The 21,468-nt window shown below is 42.8% G+C and overlaps 1 protein-coding gene across 1 annotated transcript in view; it reads left to right on the top strand.

Moving 5' to 3' along the window:
• Positions 1 to 21,468, top strand: part of ETV6 (ETS variant transcription factor 6) — a 135,607-nt gene that overhangs the window by 37,895 nt on the left and 76,244 nt on the right. The window contains exon 2 of the mRNA XM_039570761.1: positions 4,477 to 4,603. Coding sequence (XP_039426695.1) covers positions 4,477 to 4,603 — 127 coding nt within the window. The remainder of the gene's footprint in view (positions 1 to 4,476; positions 4,604 to 21,468) is intronic.

The following is a 21,468-nucleotide window of genomic DNA, read 5'->3' as shown; positions in this document are numbered from 1 at the left end:
CACATTGGCTGTTTTGGTTTCCTGAAAACTGCTGCATAGGTAATGCATTTCTTCGCTTTATCAATTAAAAAAGGTAGTTTTACTGTATCACCTATCCAGCTACTGAAATAATCATGTCATTGGGATAACATAAGAGCTTGCGTAGCAGACTTTCTTATATATTTTATTTTCATTTCTACAAAAATATGTATGTTCTTTGTGCCTGCCATCTGAGTGAACTTAGTAAAGGGACAAAAAGGCTATCACATTGCAAGGCTGTTGCTTTGGAGTTTAGAAGGGTGCAATTATATTAAAAGCCTGAAGCTATTTTTATTTGCAGCCTCCCTCAACCTCATCCTCAACTGTTAGACATCTTTTAAATTTAATTTTCATACTTTGATTTTTTAATTAGTATTTTTATTTTAGCAATATGAATTATTTGTATTTCTGACAGAGAGAATTCTGTGCAGGTAGATTTTGTCAGTAAAGAGTGTACCCCAATTCTTCAAAGTGAAATCAGTGTGTGCTTTGATGGCTTTGGGAGTCTAGTCAGCTGTTACATACACGCCTACTACATAGTCATGGTCAGTATAGCTTTTGATTTAGACAGGATGGTTTGATCTATGGCGTTCTCAGCAGCTGAATATTTAGTAAAGAGAAAGAACCCTTGGATTCTCTTGATTTTTAGCCTGTCTCTGCTCAATTGGGCAGGTGAAAGCATGTCCTACTCTCTCTGGCTGGTTGTCCAGGTGGCTCTCTTGGAGCACCAGCCACCAGAGTAAACCCCAGGGAGGGCCTTCCATAAAAATTGACTTTATGTAGCTCTTCAATTACTGTAAGCAACATGAAATTTCATGGGGAAACTTTCTTGACTCCCTGTGAGCTGAAGAAACTGATCAAAAATGATGACAGCAAGCAATATGTCATCTGTTTTAGTCACCTCTTTGTGGCTACTGGCAAAATGCTCGGGAGTTGCTCTTTTGAAATTTCTTAGCTGGTAATTGTTTGGAGCTGAGCATTTGGTCACTTGTAGGTTTAGATGTTTATAGAGTCCCCAGGCAGGTGGCAAATATGGAATGCGGTAGTACCTAGCTCTTTCCTAGCACTCATCACCAAAAATCTCAAAGGACCACATCAAATGTGTATTGATTTAGTTTCTTTTACCAGTAGATTAAGCTGCAGCAAGGCTGTTTGCTCAAGAACAAGCAAGGTTTGTGCAGGTTCTACCAGCACTACCTATCCTTCTTCCCAAGCTGTGGCTTGAACAAGCCTACCATTCTTGGCCTTAATACAAAGGGCAATATTAAACATGACTAGTTAGGAAATGCTTTCAGAAAAATTCTTAGTAGCAGAGTATCTGGTTGCATAACCTTAGAAGTCACGTTTTTGTTTGGTGGATCCCACAGCGAGAAGCACTGGGCAGTTCTGGAGGTGTGAAGATTAATGCAATCCGTTCTCAGTGGTGTGAACACAATAGGTACCTCCTGGAAACGTGACTCTAAAAAGCCTCAGGAAGCCTGGAGGAGCACGAGTGATCTTGTGCATTGACTGTGCAGGCTGGGCACTGCGTGTGGCTGAGCACAGAGCAGGGGAAGGTTGCAGAACTAGACTGGTGTTTGCAGTTCTGCTGCCAGCCACGTTACTGCCCCATGCTGTATACAGGGATTAAGCTAATTTTTTCCACAAGCCCAGTGTCTTGACCTCTCTGTGCCATTACCATTCTACACCTTTTGGAAATCTGTCCAGGACAGTTACAAGGGCAGCTCTTTCAGCATGCAATTGTTAAATGTATTACCCTTGAGAAGCACATGCTGTCCTTTTTCAAGACAGCTTAACTCTGAAATTACTTAGCTCATTTGAGCTTTGCTCTTGCTGTAACTCAGGTTGTCTGTGTGTCTAATAAAAAGAAAAAGACTTACCTAATGTCTGTAAATTGCTTTGATATTTAGGCTAAAGGTGCTGACAGAAAAATGCAGGATTAGCAAGAGAGGGCATTTCAAAGGCACTAATAGGAGTTGGATCGCTAACTCCCCTTCGTGCCTTGTAAAATGCCTTCTGCAAATAGTAATTCACACAGTATTGTGGACATCCAAGATGTGTGGGAAAAGTAACTGCAGTTCCATATCTTGTTTGGTTTTGGCTGTCCTGTCCTTATGAATACTAGGAAACAATGAATCAAATACATTTCTTTGTAACAGTAAATATCAATGAAGCTGTCATGGTATAAATCAAATTATGGTATGCCTTTAGGAGATTGATCAGTAAAGGCAGCACATACTGGAAGCATAATGTCTTAGTTTGATACAGCACCTCCTGGGTCTTGAGGGAAGTGGACAGGTTCTGGATTTAATTTCATATTCCACCTGCTCTTGGGCAGTGAGGAGACCCTTTGAAGCCACTTTGTCATTGCACTGGTGATTCAGTGAGCATGAAATGTGACCTGAGCTTGGACTGTATCCTGCATTCTTCAGGAGGGAGGAAAAGGACATCAGGTATCCCACCTACCTATCCTCTAGTGCCTGTTTGCAGAGGCAGGCATCTGTGTGGCTGTGTTTCAGAAGTGTTCCTCTTTTTATAAATATCTCCATGAACAAAGCGAGCAGCTGCAGTGTGGTTCGATTATCTGCGCTGTGGATTGCAGCAGGAAATGCTGGGAAGTGCCTAGTCTCCCTCCCCTCCGGGGTGAGAGGTGCAGATGGGCACGGAGAGCTGCACCTCTGGAACGGGAAGCACAGAGTCAGCCTGTTTGGGTCGGGGAGGAAGTTGGGTAAATTGAAAACGGAGTAATGCCTTCCTTGTAGCTCCAGAGGTGCATCTTTTGTCACGTCACAATGAACATCCCCATTCAGCAACTACGAAAAACTGAATTCATGCAAGCTAATGGGTTGCTGTGGCCTGGACAGTGATGAGTAGAAAGAAACTTGAGTTTGTGGGAGACAGGAACATAATATTGAATAATTTCTCCTTAAAAAGTACTGAGCTGACAGCCACAGAAGCCATACTTGCAGAAATAACAAAGTGATGGTGGAGTGGAACAGGCCTGTCTTCTCACTCTGTCTAAACCTCCACATGCTCTTAATCTTCCGTGCCATGTGGTTATAGTGTGTTGTGGTGGACTCCTGATGTTGAGGCTAAACTTCTGGTTCTGCCTGAGCTCCTGAGCAGCAAACAGCACCTTGCAAAAGAATGAACTGGACTTGCTTTGAAGCGGTGGCTGCAAGACTTTCTAGGTGTCCCATTTATTTTTGGACATGTCACCTAATCTGCCTGCAGAGTTTTTTGCAAAGCCTCCTCTTCCCTTTGGCGGTAAACGTGCTAAAATTACATTCTGCAGGTGCCTCTGTCAGCCTATTTTCCTGTCTCATGGCTGTGATAATGCTGTGGTTTGTCATGGAAGCAATTACCTTCTTTTGGTCCAGCACCAAATTTGTCTTTTCCATTTGCCAGAGATCAAGGTTAGGGTGAGAGGCTGCCCTCGTACCGTCCTGCAAATGTACAGAAATTACGGTACCTCCTTCTGCTTCTGTATGTGCAGGGATGTAAATCCATACTGTTTGCACTGGCATTATTACATGTCAGTAGCATGGTTCTGGAGAATAACATGCATTGCCTTCCAGGAAGCATATGAGAATGTTTTTTTTTTATGTTCCTGTAAAATTGTGGCTATGTTTATTTACAAAGGGTATATTTTGTACTATGATTGGAGTACATATTTGGAGGCTTAAAATATGGAAGAATTTTCCTGTCAGATCGCATGAAGTTTCAGTCTTAGATCTCTTGTCAGGCATTTTCATAAGTAAAAACCTAACTGTGACAATTAAGAAACTAGTACAACATTTACAAATTGGCCTTCAACTCTATTTGACTGTATTTGGTTGCAAGTTAAACTACTTCAAATATGGTAATAGTAACTCAGTTAGCAAAAACAAAAGTACTACGTTACGTGATGGTTAATAGATTAGTCTTTAGCGATGTGTTTTTCTGCAGCAATGACAAAAGTTATTGATGTCTTTAAAATGGTAGGAGTATAGTGCTAAATACTTACCTTGTTCAGATCATGACTGATTTGTTAGTGTAAGATTAAGTGGTTTTGGCACTTCAGTGGTACTCATGCATGTATCATGGAGGTGCTGTCAGATTTTCACTGACATAAAACCCTTGGGGTCTCCCCACTTGCATTTCACTTCCCCTTTCCTCCCTTGGCAGATTTCTGAGAAGACCCTTGGAAACTTCATGGACCTTTTGAAAATTAAACCCACCACCCTAAAAGGTGCTTGGGCCCCCTGCAACACTGGGCAGCGCTGGCCACCAGTGTTCTGTCTGTGCTCTGTGGCTCCCTGGGCAGCTGGTGCATCACTAGTGCTGCTCACATCACCAGGCGCACACTTCCTTCCTTCCACCCACTTCCCCCTCCTCTGCCATGGTTTCACACCCCTGTTCCAAAGTTCACGTTGTCCTCTCTCTTTCTCTCCCTCTCCCCCTGCTTTCTTTTAACAGCAAGAAAGAATTTCGTACACACCTCCAGCGAGCCCGGTACCAAATTACACTTCATCACCACTACATGTCCCAGTGCCTCAAGCGATCAGGATGGAGGAAGACACCATCAGACTGCCAGCACACCTGCGTGAGTGTCAGCATGAGGCTGCTTAAGTTCTTGGACTGAGGAGGGGGTGGGGCAGGGTGAGGAGTTACTTCTGTTTTTAAGGAAGGGAGCAGGGAAGTCCCTGGCTTTATACTTTTTTTTTTTTTTTTTTTTTTTTAAATAAGCTCTAGCTGGTTTGGTTTTCCTAGCTATTGTTTTTAACTAAAGAAAATTACTCTTAAATACAGTGTGCTAAATCTTCCCTCCCATCTCCTGCACCCCTTGTGAAGCATTTGGCCCGTTTCTCATGAAATATGGAGAGTTTGTTTTGACGGGAAGTGCTGTGTTTCCTTCCACTTTATTGGAATTGCTCAGTTACGTGCTGCAACACAAGGTCAGAGTTTCACCAGCTGTGGCAAGTGGAATGCGCTTGTGCTGTGGCTATTTTCAGGTTCTGAGGGGTCTCAAATACTTGTGATGCCCAGGCTCTCTAGTGTAGAGCATGAGTGCTGACAGAGGCAGTGGGAAAGGAGGAGGAGTGAGCTTAGCTGAGCACAAAAGGATGCTGCAAAGGAGGAAGGACATATCACTGACATTGGAACAAAAACTGGAGGTGGGGGCAAGGTGAGAGCCAGGTACTTCCTTGCTGAGATGATTTAGTGTTTGACAAATAGGAAAGGCCAAGGACTGTTGGCCAGTGAGAGGTGAATTAGGTTGGAGACAAGAAGAGTGGAATTTTTCTTTTTGAAGGGGAAGCAGTTCTGATGGAAATAAAGATGTTTTAAGTAAACTTTTGTCAGGTGTTACATTCCTGGGGTACTTGAGCAACAATGAACAAGAGGTCCAGGAGCAAATAAAACTTTGTGCTTTGCCCTCTGACAAACAGGTTTGGGATTTTGCAGGGAGAAGAGGGGGAAGTCTATGTTTATTACAAGACACTCTCATTTCTGTCCTCAGCTGTCTTCCACACACACTCCTTTTCTGGATGCAAACTGCGTTTCATGCATTCTGTGGCCCTGTGCTCGCTCCCCTGCTGGCCACTGAGTTACTCTGCCCCACGGTCACTCACTCCCGTGCTGCATGGCCCAGGTTGTACCTTTTCTGTGCTTCCTGGTGGGAATGGGAGCTGGTGCTGCAGTGTTTCTGACTGTGCCTGGTCCCTGCCTGAGCATCCGTGAGCTCCCAGGCCCAGCTTGCACATGTGTGTGGCTGCTCAGCTGTTCCCCTGGCCTGGGGAGGACTTGGCTCCCACATTTACAGGGCATTTCTATGCTTTACCCAAAGTAGGCACAAAAAAACCCAACACACAAGCAGTTTTTCCTCCAGCAATTCTTTTCCCTGCTGCTGCTGTTCATCCCCAGGTCTTTTGGGTTTTTTCCTAATTGCAGTAGTTGGTACTGTTTACTTCTGCTGTGGGAGCCACTCTGTCCACTCCATAGCCAGGATCACAGCTGGCTTTCCAGTTACTTATTGCCCTCCCCACTGTGTCTGGCAGATGCATAAGGCAGGAAGGCAGACTCTTGATACCAAAAGTGGTGGTACATACTGTACCTGCTTCCTTCGCATCAGCTAGCCAGCATTCTGGATAGTGTAGAATTTATAAAGCTTCCTCTCAGTGAAGGCTTCTTTCGCAGTATTTTTAGAATGTGGTCCAACCTTTCACCTTGAGTTTTGTTTTGTTTTTTCTATTCTTTTGGTTGGCACATTTTTAAACTTGCAAGGCTTCTTTCCCTTTCGTATTTCCACACCAGTCTGACTTGTTGCAGGGTAAAAGCACAGATGATTAATCGTGAAATATCTGTGAAATAGCCTTCCATAAAGTTAGTGTCTGAGGTCACAAACAACATGGAACACATTTACTTAGCCTTACTAATTGTAGTCAATGGCAGTGTAGTATTTTGTAGCTCAGAATGGAGTCAATATTGACACAAAACACTGTTGTCAACCAACAGACCCGAACACTGTTAAAACCACTGTTTTTAAAGTACGTAGATTCATAGCTAGGCCACGAGCAGCCATTCTGAATTTCTAAAATGATCTCTGGTATAACTTTTACAGTTACAGAACTTCATGCAGTGACTGCTCTGTTTAGGTCCAGTAACTGAGCTTACAACATGTGCAGAAAGATTTCTGCTCTTCATGTAAAAAACTTAAGTGATGAGGAGAATATCAGGTCTCTAGATGTTCTTTTAATGCTTAATTATCTCCTTATTTGCCTTTTTTTAAAGTGCCCTATTTATAGTTTGAATTAGTCAAGCTTCAGTTTCCAACTATTAGATCTCATTATCGCCTTTCCTGCTAAATATTGTCGAAAGACTCCTCCTGATATAGGTGCTTTTAGATAGTCACTTCTTAACCTTTTCTTGGCTAAACTGGATAGGAAGAGAGGTTCTTAAGGCTGTCAGTCTTCCTGTTAAGCTTTTAGATTTCAAATTCTGTTTATATCACCTCTGTGAACTGTCTCTCACTTCAGACATCCTTTTTAAAGTGAGGACAACAGAACTGAAGATGACATTCCAGGTCTTGCTAATACCATGTATAGAAATAACTCAGCATCTTTTGGATTTCATGTCATGAGATTTAAAGAGGTACTAATACAGGGTTTTTCAGTTCCTGCACAGACTCCTCTCATTTATCTTTTGTTTATTTGTTTATTTTTAGATATGTGTCTGAGGTACAGCTTTGATCTTAAATCCAAACTGCCTCAGAAGTCAGGCAAAGTAACTAATTTCTAGTTCAGGCTGTGGTTCTGTGTGAAGGTTGGGTTTAGATCTGCAAAGTTCGAGGACTTTCTGGCTCTGAGATTTTGTTTGGTTCCATCCCTACGGTTGTTTGTGTTGATTTGGTGGAGCATAATAACTTCTTTCAGCCCTCACTCATTCCAGTGCAACAGAGAGATGTGGTAAATTCTGCCACTCTCACACACAGAGCCAATAGGTTGTCAGGCCTCCACTCCTTCTGTTTCCATGACATTCTGATGGTGTTCAACAAAATCAAGGCAGGGTTCAGTCCCAACCCACATATCTTCATGTAGGTGCTGCAGATGCAGCTGAAAAGAGCAGTTGGCCCAAAGAGAAACCTAGAGACAAACATTTCACATGGAGCATGTAGAGCACTCTCTGGATTTAGGCAGTTTTATGCCTTCTGATAAGAAATTTCACTGTTTCTAATGTTCCAGAGCACTCTGAAAGCACCAATGGCATTAGTATTAAGACAATAAGTAGAGCAATTTCCTTTGGTGTAAGAAATTATTTCTCACTGCTTAGTGAGCAAATGAGCCTCAGATAGGCTGAGCTGACTTTATCCAGAGACTGGAAAAGGAGAAGTGCAGTTTGGAAGGGTGGAATGCAGATCTCTCTTTGCTACAAGTTTCCTTCTCTTTGGTTAGCAGAGCTAAAATTATATAGACAAACACCTTTTTCTGAGCGTGATATGAAGGCACTTTCCCCTTCTCACACAGCCTTTCATGTTTTAAGTAGCTGCTTTCTCCTCAGCCGGCCTATTGTATAGAAATGCAGTGTAATCAGTCTTAACTTTAAATCTCTGGGATAGTAAGAATCATTTCTAGATAAAACATACCTTTCTCTGGTGCTGCCCTTCTCTGTAAGGGACTTTTGACCATACTTTTAAACATACTTGTCCGCCTAACATCCACTAGGAGCAGAGTATTGGGGGCATTGTCAACAAAATATCAGTGGGAAGCTGGGGAATATACTTTCCTACATTTCAGGTGTGTAGTCAGAAAACAGTTGCTCTTTGTCCCTGGTGTGTCTGCCATGGCAGCTTTGCAGCATATATGATCTCGACTACACTAATGTCAGATAGGAGTGTTTGGAAAATGGGCATTTTTTACTGAGGATTGAAGAGAATTAAGTTCAGCTTGCACACAAGGTGATGCCCTTGGTGCCTTCTAGGATGTTGGATACCTTGTTTTAGCTCCCCCACTGTAAAATGAAAAAACCCATGAGTGCAAAGACTCTTACATGTTTTGAAAAATAATACAGAAACTGCCAAGGTATTGTGATAATGAAAAATGTAGAGATAGGTGGAAGTCCTTTGTAACTATTTACATACCCTTTATCTCTAGGGAGGCACTCCATTTTGCCACAGAGAAAGTTAGTGGGATTTTTTGGTGGGGGTCTGTATTTTTTTCAATTTTATTTTTCTTAAAGCCCATCTCTTTGTCTCATCTGGTAAAATGTCATTAGCCACTTATTTTATGCTATGGCCAATACCTTGTAGTAAAAAGTTCTTTGAACTGGATAGAGGATACAGCACATAAGAAATGGATGAGAACCCTTCCCTATGTCTATTAATATGCTCTGAATTAGGGAGAAAATAGCTTTTTACTTTTTGTAATACACAAGATTAAAATAAGGTGGTTTGCCTGCTAAAACAGCAACTGTAAATATGTGCTACAGGCTTCATGGTTTTCTTTTGTCTCCTTCAACATAAAACTTCTTCAACAAGAGAGAGAGAAGAAATCTCAGTGCTGAGAAAGGACTTGCTGCATGCTCCGATCCTGTGCAGCATCATTCCCACTTGGACGCTTATGTTGATTTGTACAGTTTGATTTTTATCTCTGAAGGGCATCTTCTCTTGGGAACATGTGTGTGTTTATTTGGGGAGAGGATCTCATGGGCAAAGATTTCAGAGTTTTCTATTGATACAAACATGAAAACAGGTTCATTTGTTCCTCTGAACTAATTACTCTCCTCTCCTTAATGTTGTCATCTTTCACATATCTGTAGCCCATTGTCATAGTAAGACACGCTGCACATACTTTTCTGTGCACACAAAGCAATTATTTTTGGCAACAACTGATTTTTCTTGCTGTTGCCTTTTTTTCTGAACCCCCAACAGTCTGCACAGATGTTCAGAGTGCAATGATACACTCAAGATGTCACAGTACATGCATCACCTCATAGGGGAGAACTTTTACTTTGAGACTGCAGTGTTGTCTTGACTCCACTCACTTATGGGGCGTTGTGGTGGTAGGGAAAGCTAAAGACCTATTTGTAAAATCATTTGAGTGCTTTTTGTTTCCAGTGTAGTCTTGGGTTCTGGTCTTTGGTTTTCCAGTGTGTGATAAGTTCCAGGTCACAGCTGATTTGGATAAACTTCATGGAATGCAGACCTGGTCACATACAGCTAGTGAGATCACATTTTTTGTTTCACTATCTCTGTGTCCCTTGTTGTTACTGTCTGTTCTACTTCCCTCGTTAAGGACAGAAAGGAAGTTTGTTTAGTTTTCTGCAATGATTATATTAAAGGCCTTCAAGTTTTTAGTAAGTGTTTCATAGGAATCTTTCTTCATGGCTACTTGTATTACTGATACTCTGTTTTGGTGGGAACTAGTCCAGTGGTTTGGTACTGGTTTGGCATCTTTGTGACCTTAGCTGTACCACATACTGCAATAAAATTCTGTGTGGACATGAGTAGTAGGGTAGGACAGGTAGTTGGGCAGTTTCTTTAGGGCATTTATTAGACCTAAAGGCAGTTTGTTGCCAGTTTCTTTCTTCTGATCACGCATTGTTGCTTATATATATCATTTGTGTTTTAAGGGCACTAGTTTTCTTTTTTTTTTTTTTCTTATTAAAGGAATGCAGGAAACAATTAAGAGAAGGAGGAGGAAACAACAACACTCTCAGGATTGCCAAGGATTCATTTTTTTTCTGTATAGTGTCTATTAATTATGCTACTCCTTTTATTAATCCTTTGGCACCTGTTAATTATTCTACAATTTTGGCTAGCAGCTGGAAAGTCACTTTGAAGCATTAAGCTTATTGCTGTTTAGTTACTAGAATATTCAATGCACTGAACTGAAAGTATGTAGTGAGATGGGAAAAAAAGCCCTTTACCCTAAGCCACATTTAGAGCAGCAAGCAATAAAAATATTTGCTTTGGAAGGATCTTTGTGGAACAAAACTGACTGACGCACATACAGGGAAAATAAAATAAAAGCTTTGTATGACAAAGGGACTGGGAGAGATGGCCAGAATGTCAGATTAGTGGCTGAGACTAATCCTGGTCCTGCTGAAATGAGTGGTTAAATTCCCACTGATTTTCATGGGACCTGGACTGGCCTTTTTCTCAAATGGTTGGCTTCTCCTAGACCTCTCTTTGCTGTTCTCTGACATTATGGCCATTTAAGCCTTGTTCTTCCCTCTTACTGTTCTTGCCTCTTCTTCTAATCTGCTTTTCACCTTACATATAACCAATACCAACCCACTACAAAAAAGAAAAAAATTAAGCCTGGCAGTGGCACTGCTTGCTAACACCTTATTGCAGCATTTAATCTCGATGTTGCATCTTTGTCTTCTACCATAGGCTGTTCTTGCATATTTTTATTGTGAGCTATGCAGAGAGGGTCCATCCAGCAGTGCCTCCTGGTCTTTCAGATTATAGCTGTTAATAATCTACTGACAGGCCGACTGGAGTGTGGAAAAACCAGCCAGCCATCCTGTCAGCCTCAGTGACCATTACTTTGGTTAACCCCAGCAAAGCTCCTTCAGGACTCTGAGGTGTGTCCAGTTGTTGGGCAAGCAGGATGCAAATCACCAGCTGGGTAGGCACCGATCATGTCTGCTTCTGACCTAAGGCAGGCTGTTCCACAGGCACCCTCAGGTGCTCACCTGAATTGAACTCATCTGCTCCACCCTGCATCCCAGGGGTTTCTTGGAGTGAATCTCAGGCCAGCCTCAAAGAGATCATCCAAACAGGGAACTTGGATGGGTGGGAAGAAGCCCAGTCTGAGTCACTCTTGTGCCGTGGCTGGGCACAATGTAGATGCTACTATTTTATATGGACTGTGTTGCGCTGGGAAGAGTGAAAGTCCATTACTGATTCCGCTGGGAAAACCGTGGCCTTTGGATCATGAAGATCCTGCTTTGCATTTTTCTGGCACGATCTTTGTTCATCACCTGTAGGAAGCTAACCCCCTTGTCACTGGGTTTGCACTGGAGTGACACAGGGCCACTTTGGTTGTCACTTTTGTAAACGTCTGGTGAGTTGAACCCTAAATGTGTTAACTCCTTACTGCTGCCTGGTGGCTATGGCAGAAGCATCCAGGTTAAGTGTGGAAAAACTTGCAAAGGGAGCTCGCTTGCTGTGAGCTGGTTTCTGCTCCTTGAGAGATTTTAGAATCAAGAGGTTTTTATTTTTCCCAATGTGCCTGGTTGTTGCCCAGCAGTTTCCTGCACTGACAGTTCCCGTTGGAAGAGTGTGGAGGGATAAGATCCTTTCTGTCTCGGTGGGAACTTGCAAAGCAGTCCTGACGTGGGAGGTCAATAGACCTGTGCTTCAGGATCCGGACAGCTGACAGTGTGGGAGTCTCAGTGGTGCTAAGCTAGTCTTTTACCCTTTTGGAAAGCTTCACTGTACAGTTTTAAATCTCCAAAATACACGCTCTCCTCTATTCAGAGGGGAAAGAAAGCCATGTCACTTTAATACGGGATTCAAGCTTGATCCCTTGTGGAATTCCCCTGGAAAGTGTGGAGAGGAATAAGAAGCAAAAGCAGCAGGACATTTATGGTATTGCTGGGTTTGAAGCATTTTTAGCTTTGTCTTAAAGGGACACTGTCAAGATCAGTGAACCTAAAATTAGCTTGCTTTTCTCTTTCCATCCCAAATGTCTGTTTAATTTTTCATTTGTATTATGTTATAAATGCTTCCATGCTCTTTTTAAATTTTTTTTTTGTAAGAAATAAAATGAATGCAAAGAATGCAGCATTCATAAACAGCCATACAACTAATGAAAACACAGAAGAGAAACTGCGTGTAAGCCATGACTAACAACTCCACAATAAGAAACCATTGTGTCGTGAGAGCCTTGCAACAAAACACAAGTGTGGTAAAAAACCCTGCAGAAACAGCATAGCATCATGATCTTTTAACAGAGATGAGCTGCTGCCTCTTGGAAGAGAACAGCTCTGTCCAGCACTGAGAGGGGCATATAGTGTCTAAGGAGAAAGCTGCTGTAGCTTTGAGGTCCCAGGAGTTAATGTGCTCGGTCATGTGTATACACACACAGAAAGAAAACAGTTATTTGATGCCCTTTATGGGAAGCTGGATTTCCTTCTGCTGTACTTTTATGTCTTTCCTCTCCTGTGCTGGCACTCCTACTAGTGCTTAACAAATACAGCCTGGTAAAATATCCATTAAATGGGGTTTTATGCCATTTTTAGAACTCCCCATTTTACTGCTGGAGCTGCTGGATTCTTGAGTTTGTTGAAGACATTTTTGGTAAAATGATTCCAGATTTGGAGGCCCAGTCCAACACCTCAGCCACGAGCCTCTTTCCAGTATCATTCTCCAGAGTTTCTTGGGAGGGTGAAGCACTTATACATCAGGGATTCCAGCCTTGTGGAATGCTTGTGCACTGTCTTTTATGGGATGAATGCATTTGAATGTGCTCACTTCTCATGTAAAATGTGCAGGACTAGCATGGTGCTATTAATGTAGCAGTGATCCTTGTTCAAGAAGTTATAAGTTAGTTATATATTTAATAGGCATATTGTTGGTGATGTTGTGAGTTAATAGACAATCACCACTGATTGGCTTTTGAGAGTCAAAGCATTAGGAGACTTGCTTAACTCCAAATCTTTCCTCTTGAGTTTTTATGCATAGAAGTCATACCCTAGGAATAGCCTGAAGCACCCTGCTTTATTTACTCCATCTGCCTGTCTGGTTTTGATCTCCGTATGCTTTTGTATCCTGCTGCAAAAAAGTGTCTGCTCTGCACTGGCAGCATGGTCAGGTAGCTCTGTGGCACTTATACAGACCAGAAAATGAAAATGTTAAATTATACCATGACAAGTAAAAATTAAATTAACGTCTCCAATGATTAACCAGCATGTTCTTCCTGCCTTTTGAGCCCACAGGCACAGTATGGGGTATTCTGCAGTCAGTGGAGAGGAAGAATAAATGACTCTATGGCAAAATTCTCGGTTATGGGGATTGCTTTGGAGACAGTGGAAGTTTTCCTATCTGAGAGCTTCCTGGGGGGCTCTTTGTAGCTGGCCATTCACTATCCAAGTCCAGAGTTGCTTGTAGCGCTGGATCCCTTGGGCTGCAAGAACCTGGACCTGTCCTGCAGGAAAGCATTGTTCTACCCATGTCCTGCATGGCTTCTGCCCTGTCCTGGTGCTGTGAGGTGCAGGAGGGTGTGGTACCCGCGTATGGGCTTTTTCCATCCCCTCTCTAAGGAAGAGTGCTAGTTCACTGTCTTGTGGACTATGCATCACTCCTACCCTGAGGGTGCAGGGAGAACATGTGAGCTGAGCCACAGAAGTTCAGTCAGGAGGGTCTGGGAACTGTAGAAACACACTTATTTCAGAGGTAGATACTGTAGCGCTGGTAATGAATTTGCACTGTCAGCATCCTGATAAAATGGGTTGTTTTCTTATTATGATCTCAGCATTCTCCCTCTTCCAGTTCTCTAGGAGCATTTTTTTTATGTTTCCCTCAGGTGTCTTAAAGCTTCTTGTTTGCAGAACAAACATCCCAAAGGGGCTGTGAGCTGGTCAGAGCACTGACATTTTATTTTAAACCCACCAGCAGCAAAAAAACCACAGAATATTTTTGAAGGGAAATTTCCTTTTTGGGCTTTTGTATCCCTGAAAGAATTTCCGATGCAGGCAGATAGTAATTCCCAGCTACATACTTCCTGATAAGGAAACGGCTCCAATAAAGGCAGCTATAAATAGCTACCTTTTTATTTTTTAAAAATGTAGGGATATCTGTTTAGCTTTTATTTCAAACTACTGAAAGAAAGGGTCAGTGTACAATAAAAGTCTTAGGTTTGGCACCCATTTGCTTTCCAGCCAATAAACTTTTTAATCTGCATTTATACATTTAATTTTGTAAAGTTTAGATGTCTGTTTCTTTCTGCTCTTCCTTCTCACAACACAGTAAAAGGAAGAAAAACACCTTTTATATGGTAAACATAAATTGCATTTTGCCCCCTCATGAAGGGGAAGTATTACTTGCTTTACACAGAATTCTTAATGCCTTTGCTTTGTGCCTATATTTCAGTGCTTCTCTGTGTATAGTTTAAGGTGCTTTGTCATCTCAGAATAAGTAGCATGATCTTCAACTGCATTTTTTTCACCTTTGCTGTGGATATGCTGTAGCAAATGCATGGTTAGACATAAATTCCTTTTTTCTAAAAGTAACTTGTTCTGACAATTCTGTGCAGTTAGTTTATAAAGCTGAATTTTCTGCATTATCTTCCCCCTTTTTACAGTTCTGTTTCATGTATTTTTAATTTCATGCTTTTCACTTTGGACTCCTGCTAAAATTTTCCCTTGCCAGTCCTGCTTTTTTTTTATTCTTTAAAAACCAAACACCAAACGCACAGTACCTTCAGAGAAACAAATAATTGTTTACCCCCACAAAAATTTATAGAAGTGAATAAATTTGCTGCCAGAGCTAACGTGAAAATGTCTTTGCAGGTTAGATTTCAAGCTGGCTGTAGCTTGTCATTGTAGCAGTCATTCAGATTACAGCTGAAAATATATACATGTCCATTGCCTTGAGAGTTTTGTAGAGGATGAGTGCTTTGTAAATCATCTTGAGCAGCACTTGGACTTTAGTTAGTCCCTGGTTTCTGTGCTGCAGGAGGGAAGGGTCTGTGCAGGCTGGCATGTCCTGCATAGCTGTGGTGGATGGGGGTCTCCAGCAAAATCCTGAGGCACAGCTGGGGACAGGCATCTTCACAGGGGGTGTTGGCAGCTAGGTCATCCTCTTTTCCCACTTGTTCCTGTCCTGTGTGCTCCCTGTTTTTTCTGGGGGGGTAGGTGAGGTGGACAAGCTGGGCTGGATCTAAGCACTGGTTGAACCATAGCCAAAGCCTGTGGAAGGCGATGGTGCCACTTGCTCAGTGCCGGCATCCAGCAGAGGTTTGGGGCCCAGCGCAGCAGAGAGGAGGTGGAATAATCCCCCTTTTCCTCCTCTGCCTTTCTCCTTCCAGCGATTTCACAGGATCTTGTGACTTGTGGCCAAATCCTGCTTGTGAGGGCACTCAGCTGCCATGGGCCTCTCCTCTTGGCCACTGATGACACTCACGGCTGGCCCGGAGCCAAGCAGATTGCACAAGGGTGCAGCTGGTGGCAGATCCCTCCGTGCCCCTCTCTCTCCTTGTTTGCTGGAATGACACAGCAGGGCTCAGCACGTGCCCCTCCATAGCCCCTGAGCACATTGCTTTACAGGTACTCCTCTGTAGGCACCCGGAGGGGTTTTACCTCCCGTCTCCTATGCGCCTCTCTTGGCTACCAGAAAGGTTGATCTGTGTGTGCAGGCCTTGCCACACCTCCTCAACAAGCCCGTGGAACATGCACAATTAATACGGCATTAATTAATTATGGGGAGAACTTGCTGCTGGCACAAGAACCAAGGCTTGCAGCTTATAAAGTGAATCCTTTGATGCTGAGCTTTAAAGAATGTTTCCATCAACTCAAGCCAGCAGAGAGATTCTGTGATATTTATACTTTTCCTCCGTACAGACTCCAGAGTGCAGGGTTTGGCCACCCTGGGTACCGGCAACAAAAGCAGTGGTGGTAAAGGAGGAGAGTTCAGAAAGCATAACCGGGGCTTTGACCCTCAGGAGTAAAACTGCACAAGTCCTGGGTGAAAATATTGGGGCTGAGCCAGATAGGGTTTGTTGAGCCAGCTCAATAGGGACAAAAAGTGACCTACTGGACTTGCTGAAATAAACAGGAGTTGTCTCACTGTCTTCAGCAAGTCGCGCAGTTTTATCCTGTGTGTGTGTGGGTAAATTTGTAGGCTTGCACTGTGCTTCTACTTACTTGGCCAATGTTTGGGGAAAGAGAGATTAAAGAATGACTGTGCCTGTTTCGTTTATGCAATACTGAGAATTTCTCCCTTTCTACTTCCTCCTTCTCGGTAGTGCAGAAGGAAGTAGCCCTGGTCCCTGCTGGTCCGCAAACCAGTTACTCATTTCAGTTCTGCCACTTGAGTGGGTCCTTGTGTATTTCCTAGTGGGGGAAATCTCCCTTTATGTATATAAGTTCCTCCTTCCTAGTCTCTCTTTTGTTCTGATTTCTTCCAAGCAATCTGTCTCCTTCAATTTTTAACTTCTTTGCTGGCTTTCGCTTCCTCTCCATGATTCAGTGAAGGCGTTTTGTCAGAAAAACCCTCTGTACAAAATACTTCTTTGTTCCCGTTTTTTTTTGGTTTTCTGTGTTATACTTCTTTGTATCTCACTTCCCTGGAAACTTCCTTAGTAGTCTTACTACCTCTGGGCTTTTAGCTTCATTACTCTGGGTAGTCATTACTGTGTTGCTGGGTGTGTAATTGTTCAAGGCACCTTGATCTTTTTTATTAGAGGTTTGGGTTTTTTTACTGCTCTTTAAATACAAATAGGCAGTGGTGACAAATACTATTATTAAATACATGGGGCTTGTCTCATCACTGCTCTACAGCTCGCTTGGTGGTTTTTTCTTGTTGAAAGTGAGCATAACCAACTCACAGGAGTCATTCTCTACTTCCACTTTATGTTCTCGGGGATGCAGTGTGTGGTGTGGAGTAGTGGAGAACAGGCCACATGCAGTAGAAGGTTTAGTGCAGGATTTGAAGCCTTGGAGCTCAGCAAAGTAGAAACAAAGGATAGCACTTAATGTCTGTAAGAGCTAGAACATTTATAGATCTTCAATTTTTACACCCCCTCTCAGTTTTAAAATCATGCAGAATGAAAAACAAGCAGAGGAACTGGGAGTGACAGCAGAGGTAACTGTGATAGTGAGCTGAGCTATGTTTGTTATGGGCAGACCTGAAGCAGCTGGTCTGTTAAAGGAGTCACTATTTGCTGCTGGCCTCCTGCCACACCATTATCAGTGTGTGCAATAGCAATGGCTGAATCTCAGAAAGTTTGGCGTGGATTCAGTTCAACAGAACACCCAGAAGTAAATCCAGATGTCTTTTAAATTGGTTGGATCTGTAGTGTTACGGTGAGTTCTCCATAATTATGATTTTCTTGTGAGAGTTCTGGGAGAATCTAGCTAGTCCAGAATAACCCTGAGAACACAGCTTCTCACGCATGGCCTTTCTGGTGCTCCATCATTTGTAGTGAGAACATGTGTGCACAAAAACTCCACTGGAACTCAGACAAGAGTTAACAATCAAAATTTATTTTAAAGCTGAGAAGTTCTGGTTATTTTTTTTAAATCTGACACACGTATCTCCATGTGCATGTACATATTTAGATGCTGTGGAAAGAGGGCTTGCTCAAGTACTTGGGTTTTATGCAGAGACACTGTAACTTTTTCTTTTGAAGCTAATTAGCGCTTAGAATGTGTTACAACCATTTCTTTTAGGCAGAGTTGTAAAATTACTGCCTATGATGAAACAAAAAATGAGTGCAGAAGATGGTGGAAGGTGCCTTTTGTGTCACAGGAGCTGCTAAGCGGGCTCAGAAGTGCTGTCCTCCCCACGTCTCTGCAGCAATAAGCAGGCACAAGAGAGTTAGCCTGTGTTTGACTCTAGAGGCCTAGGTTTGCACAGATCTTTCAGTCTGTTTTTACTGGTTCAAGTGTACAGAGTCAGCAGTATGGTCTCTGTTTGAAATCTCTTAAGTTGGTGTAAAATTGTAGATAGGGCTTGATCAGCTGTTTTTAATGCTTTCTTACTGCATGCATTCCATAAGCCACTTCCTGAAGAGTACTAATATGAAGTCTAATCCACAAACAGTCTTGGCACCAGTTTGGAAGCTGAAATAATCACAGTATTATAACCTAATGTGAAAAGAGGTAGCTCACACTGATAATTTTATCCTGAAATGACTTGGCCCCACTCTGAACCATTTTCACTGCACGGTTTTATAAGTTGGTATAATATCAACAACATAAAGGCTGTAAAAATATCATTTGTTGTACAAAACATGTCTCTTGGCCAGCTATAAATTACACATATGCTTTAAATAATTTGAGCATCAGGACAGTCGCACTTCAATAGATCCTGACAACTGGAAGAGCAGGGATATCTTCCATATGAATAAAATGCCCGGTATGTCATTATGACTTGAAGTTGTGGTTATCTACTAAATTAATTGTTCCCAGTGTCATTCAGAATTGGAATGAAAGTAAATTACTCTTATTTGATAATTTTCTTGGCTTTACATATGGGAAAGCAGTACAAGGGAATCTCATTCAGAAGGATGTTGTGGTTGTTCAGGAGAAAACAACTATTGATGTGAGTAGCTCATGACTTTTTCACGTGGTTTTACAGTGAGACCTGTGAATGTCCCTTGACTGTAGAGTTAAGGAAAGATACTTGTCAAAAATCAGTCACCAGATTCAAATTTGTACAGCAACTGTGAATAGATGTCACAATTTCGCACCAAAATTTTTAGGCAGTTGAAGTTCTGACACAAGCTTGTTAAAGCTCGTGAATTCCTAGGGAGGTGTCTTAATGCCTTGTATTTATTCAAACTCTGTCCCACTCAGGGTGTGGCGGTCTCATCCACGTGGTCGTTTTTAGTGTGCTAGGGAACCTAGTTAGAGTAGAGTGCTTCCCCAGTCCTCCCATTCCTAGGAAGCTAGAGGGGGAAATAGGACCCTGCAGTTTGAGGAAAAGGTAGTTTTGTAAGTGAATAGGTTTGCAGGGAGAAAGTTATAATGTGGCTGTGAAATCATACTTGGTATGGAGAAGGTGACCAGGAAATGATTATTCACAGCTCCTAACAGAACAGCGAATCCAGAGATCCAAGATAAGTCATTGGGCAACATGTCTAAAAGAAACAAGAATGAGGATGCATCACTACATGAAAGAAATCATTGCAGGAAGATGTTTGCAGGGCTGAAAGTGTGAATGGATCTCTAAAAGGAACTAGATAAACCCGTGGAGAGAGGGATAGGCTGTGTGGTCAGTATGGAAACAGTGGCCTGAGTGCAGCCGCAGCTCATGATGTCCTTAAACCACAGATTACCAGAGGCTGAGATAAGTAATATATATTATAGTAGAGATTGCTTCATGTTTCCTTATTCCTTAAACATTTTGCTTATACAATGACTATTGTAGATGTCGGGGTAGATGGGTTGGGGATCTTTTCTAGTATGGTAGTTTTTGTATTTTTTTCCATGTCATAACCATCTCCAGTGATTTGACAGTAGTGTGGATGCCATCCAAGCAGATATATATTCAGTACGCATATGCTGCGCCAGAGGGCTCTTTTAGGTGATAACTAACTCATCAGCTAGAGGCCATAGAAAAAAACTTAAGTGAGGGGATTTGCCTTTAAGCAATTCTGACAAAAGTCTCTTTACACAACAGCTGACTGGATTGCTGAATGTAATGCCAAGGGCAGCAAGAGAGGAAAAAAAAAAGTCATGTTAATTAGCTGGCGAGGGAACAGGGCAAAGCTATCTGGTAAGGGGGAGAACGGGAGAGAAGGGCAGGCAGCCACCTCCTGGAGCTTCAGCTTTAGGGACCAGGTTTGCTCCAAGTGCTTGAAAAACAAATTTTGAAGTTGGAACTGGGGAAAATGTGGAGAGCCTCTCTCAATAGCGCAGAAGCCTCCAGTGGGTTGTAGTCACCCCCATATGCAATTCTGTTATCCCTGGCATTTGTTTGTCCCATACACCCTCAAAGGATTGCTTTCATTTTTCTGCCGTTGTTCAGTCCAAGATCCAGTTCGACCTGTGCCCCCTTTGTGGCCCTGTCTCACATCCACGTAAATGTGTAACATGAATTTCAGTTCTGCTTCCTCTCTTGCCCCAAACAACAGTTTGTGTTTCTGGGTGTAGTCATTAAAAAAAGTTATTCAGTATTACTTTTGATTTGAAATGGTAGATTAAAAACTAGCTGGAAGAGACTGGTAGTGCTTCTGATCTGTATCCCCTTTCCTAAGGTGCTTTATAAAATACCGTATGTTGTTATTCACTCTGGCCTGGATGTTCTTGGCTCTCTCCCACTTAGTGATTCACAAGATGTCTGTGAGATTCATTTTTGTAAATGTGGTTCTCCCCCCTCCCGCTGTATTTTCTCCCTCCCTTCTCCTTTGTTTTTGAGTTCGTTAAATAAAACCTGTGGTACATGTAAGGGACACAGTGCAGTCTCCGACATACCATTGGGAGAGATCTAAGATAGGGTGTAGAATTTTCCCCCTGATTGTCAAGTGGGAGATTAGAATAGTTTGCAGAGCTTTTCTGCAGCTCCCCCTCCTCTTTCTCTGCTCTTTTGCAGCTCTGTGTGTCCTGTGCCTCTCTCAAGATATTTTTTTCTAGTAAAAAATCAGCACCTTGTGCCCTCTGAACTCTCCTGGCTGTCCCTGGGGAGAGGTGGGCTGGGTGCAGTGGGGTCTTCTGTGCAAGGGCAGAGCTGCAGATCCCAGGGCTGCTGTAAGCCGGCAGGGGTGTTTGCAGGGCTTGCATGCCAGAGCCTCTTCAAACAGCTCTGCTCAAAGGCATGAGCTGGGCTCACTTCTGAGGGAAATTTCCTTTTTGGGGAAGTTGCTGCAAAGGAATTTCCTGTGTGGGCAGACAGAGCTTCCTGACTTGAAGGCTTCTTGGAAGGGAAACTGTTTCATAATGAAATGATAAATTAAAGACATACCAGCCCTGGTTCGCTTCAAAACAGCTATTGAGAGAGCTCAGGCGGTGCACCATTATACTCCTGCGCAGAATGAAAATAAATTGCATCCTGACAGGATTCTCCATAGTAGACCATATCCTTCCCCCCAGCCTTCCTCCCTGTAGGTCTCCCTTTCCTCCTCCTTTCCCCCTCCCTTGCTATTGCTTCACTGTCATCTGTCTTTTGCAGCCCCCTCTAACCAACAGGCACAGGGGCGTGAGGTCGGGGAGTGTTTGCTAAATGTGCTCCTTCCTCTGTGGAGCAGTCAGCTCTGGTTTAAGCCCTGCTGTGCTGGCCAGCAGGGTCAGTGCCCTGGGTGG

This window comes from Corvus cornix, chromosome 1A (assembly GCF_000738735.6).
Source record: "Corvus cornix cornix isolate S_Up_H32 chromosome 1A, ASM73873v5, whole genome shotgun sequence".
NCBI lineage: Eukaryota > Metazoa > Chordata > Aves > Passeriformes > Corvidae > Corvus > Corvus cornix.
Note: the sequence above shows the minus strand (reverse complement) of the source record. Positions and strands in the feature narration are given on the sequence as shown.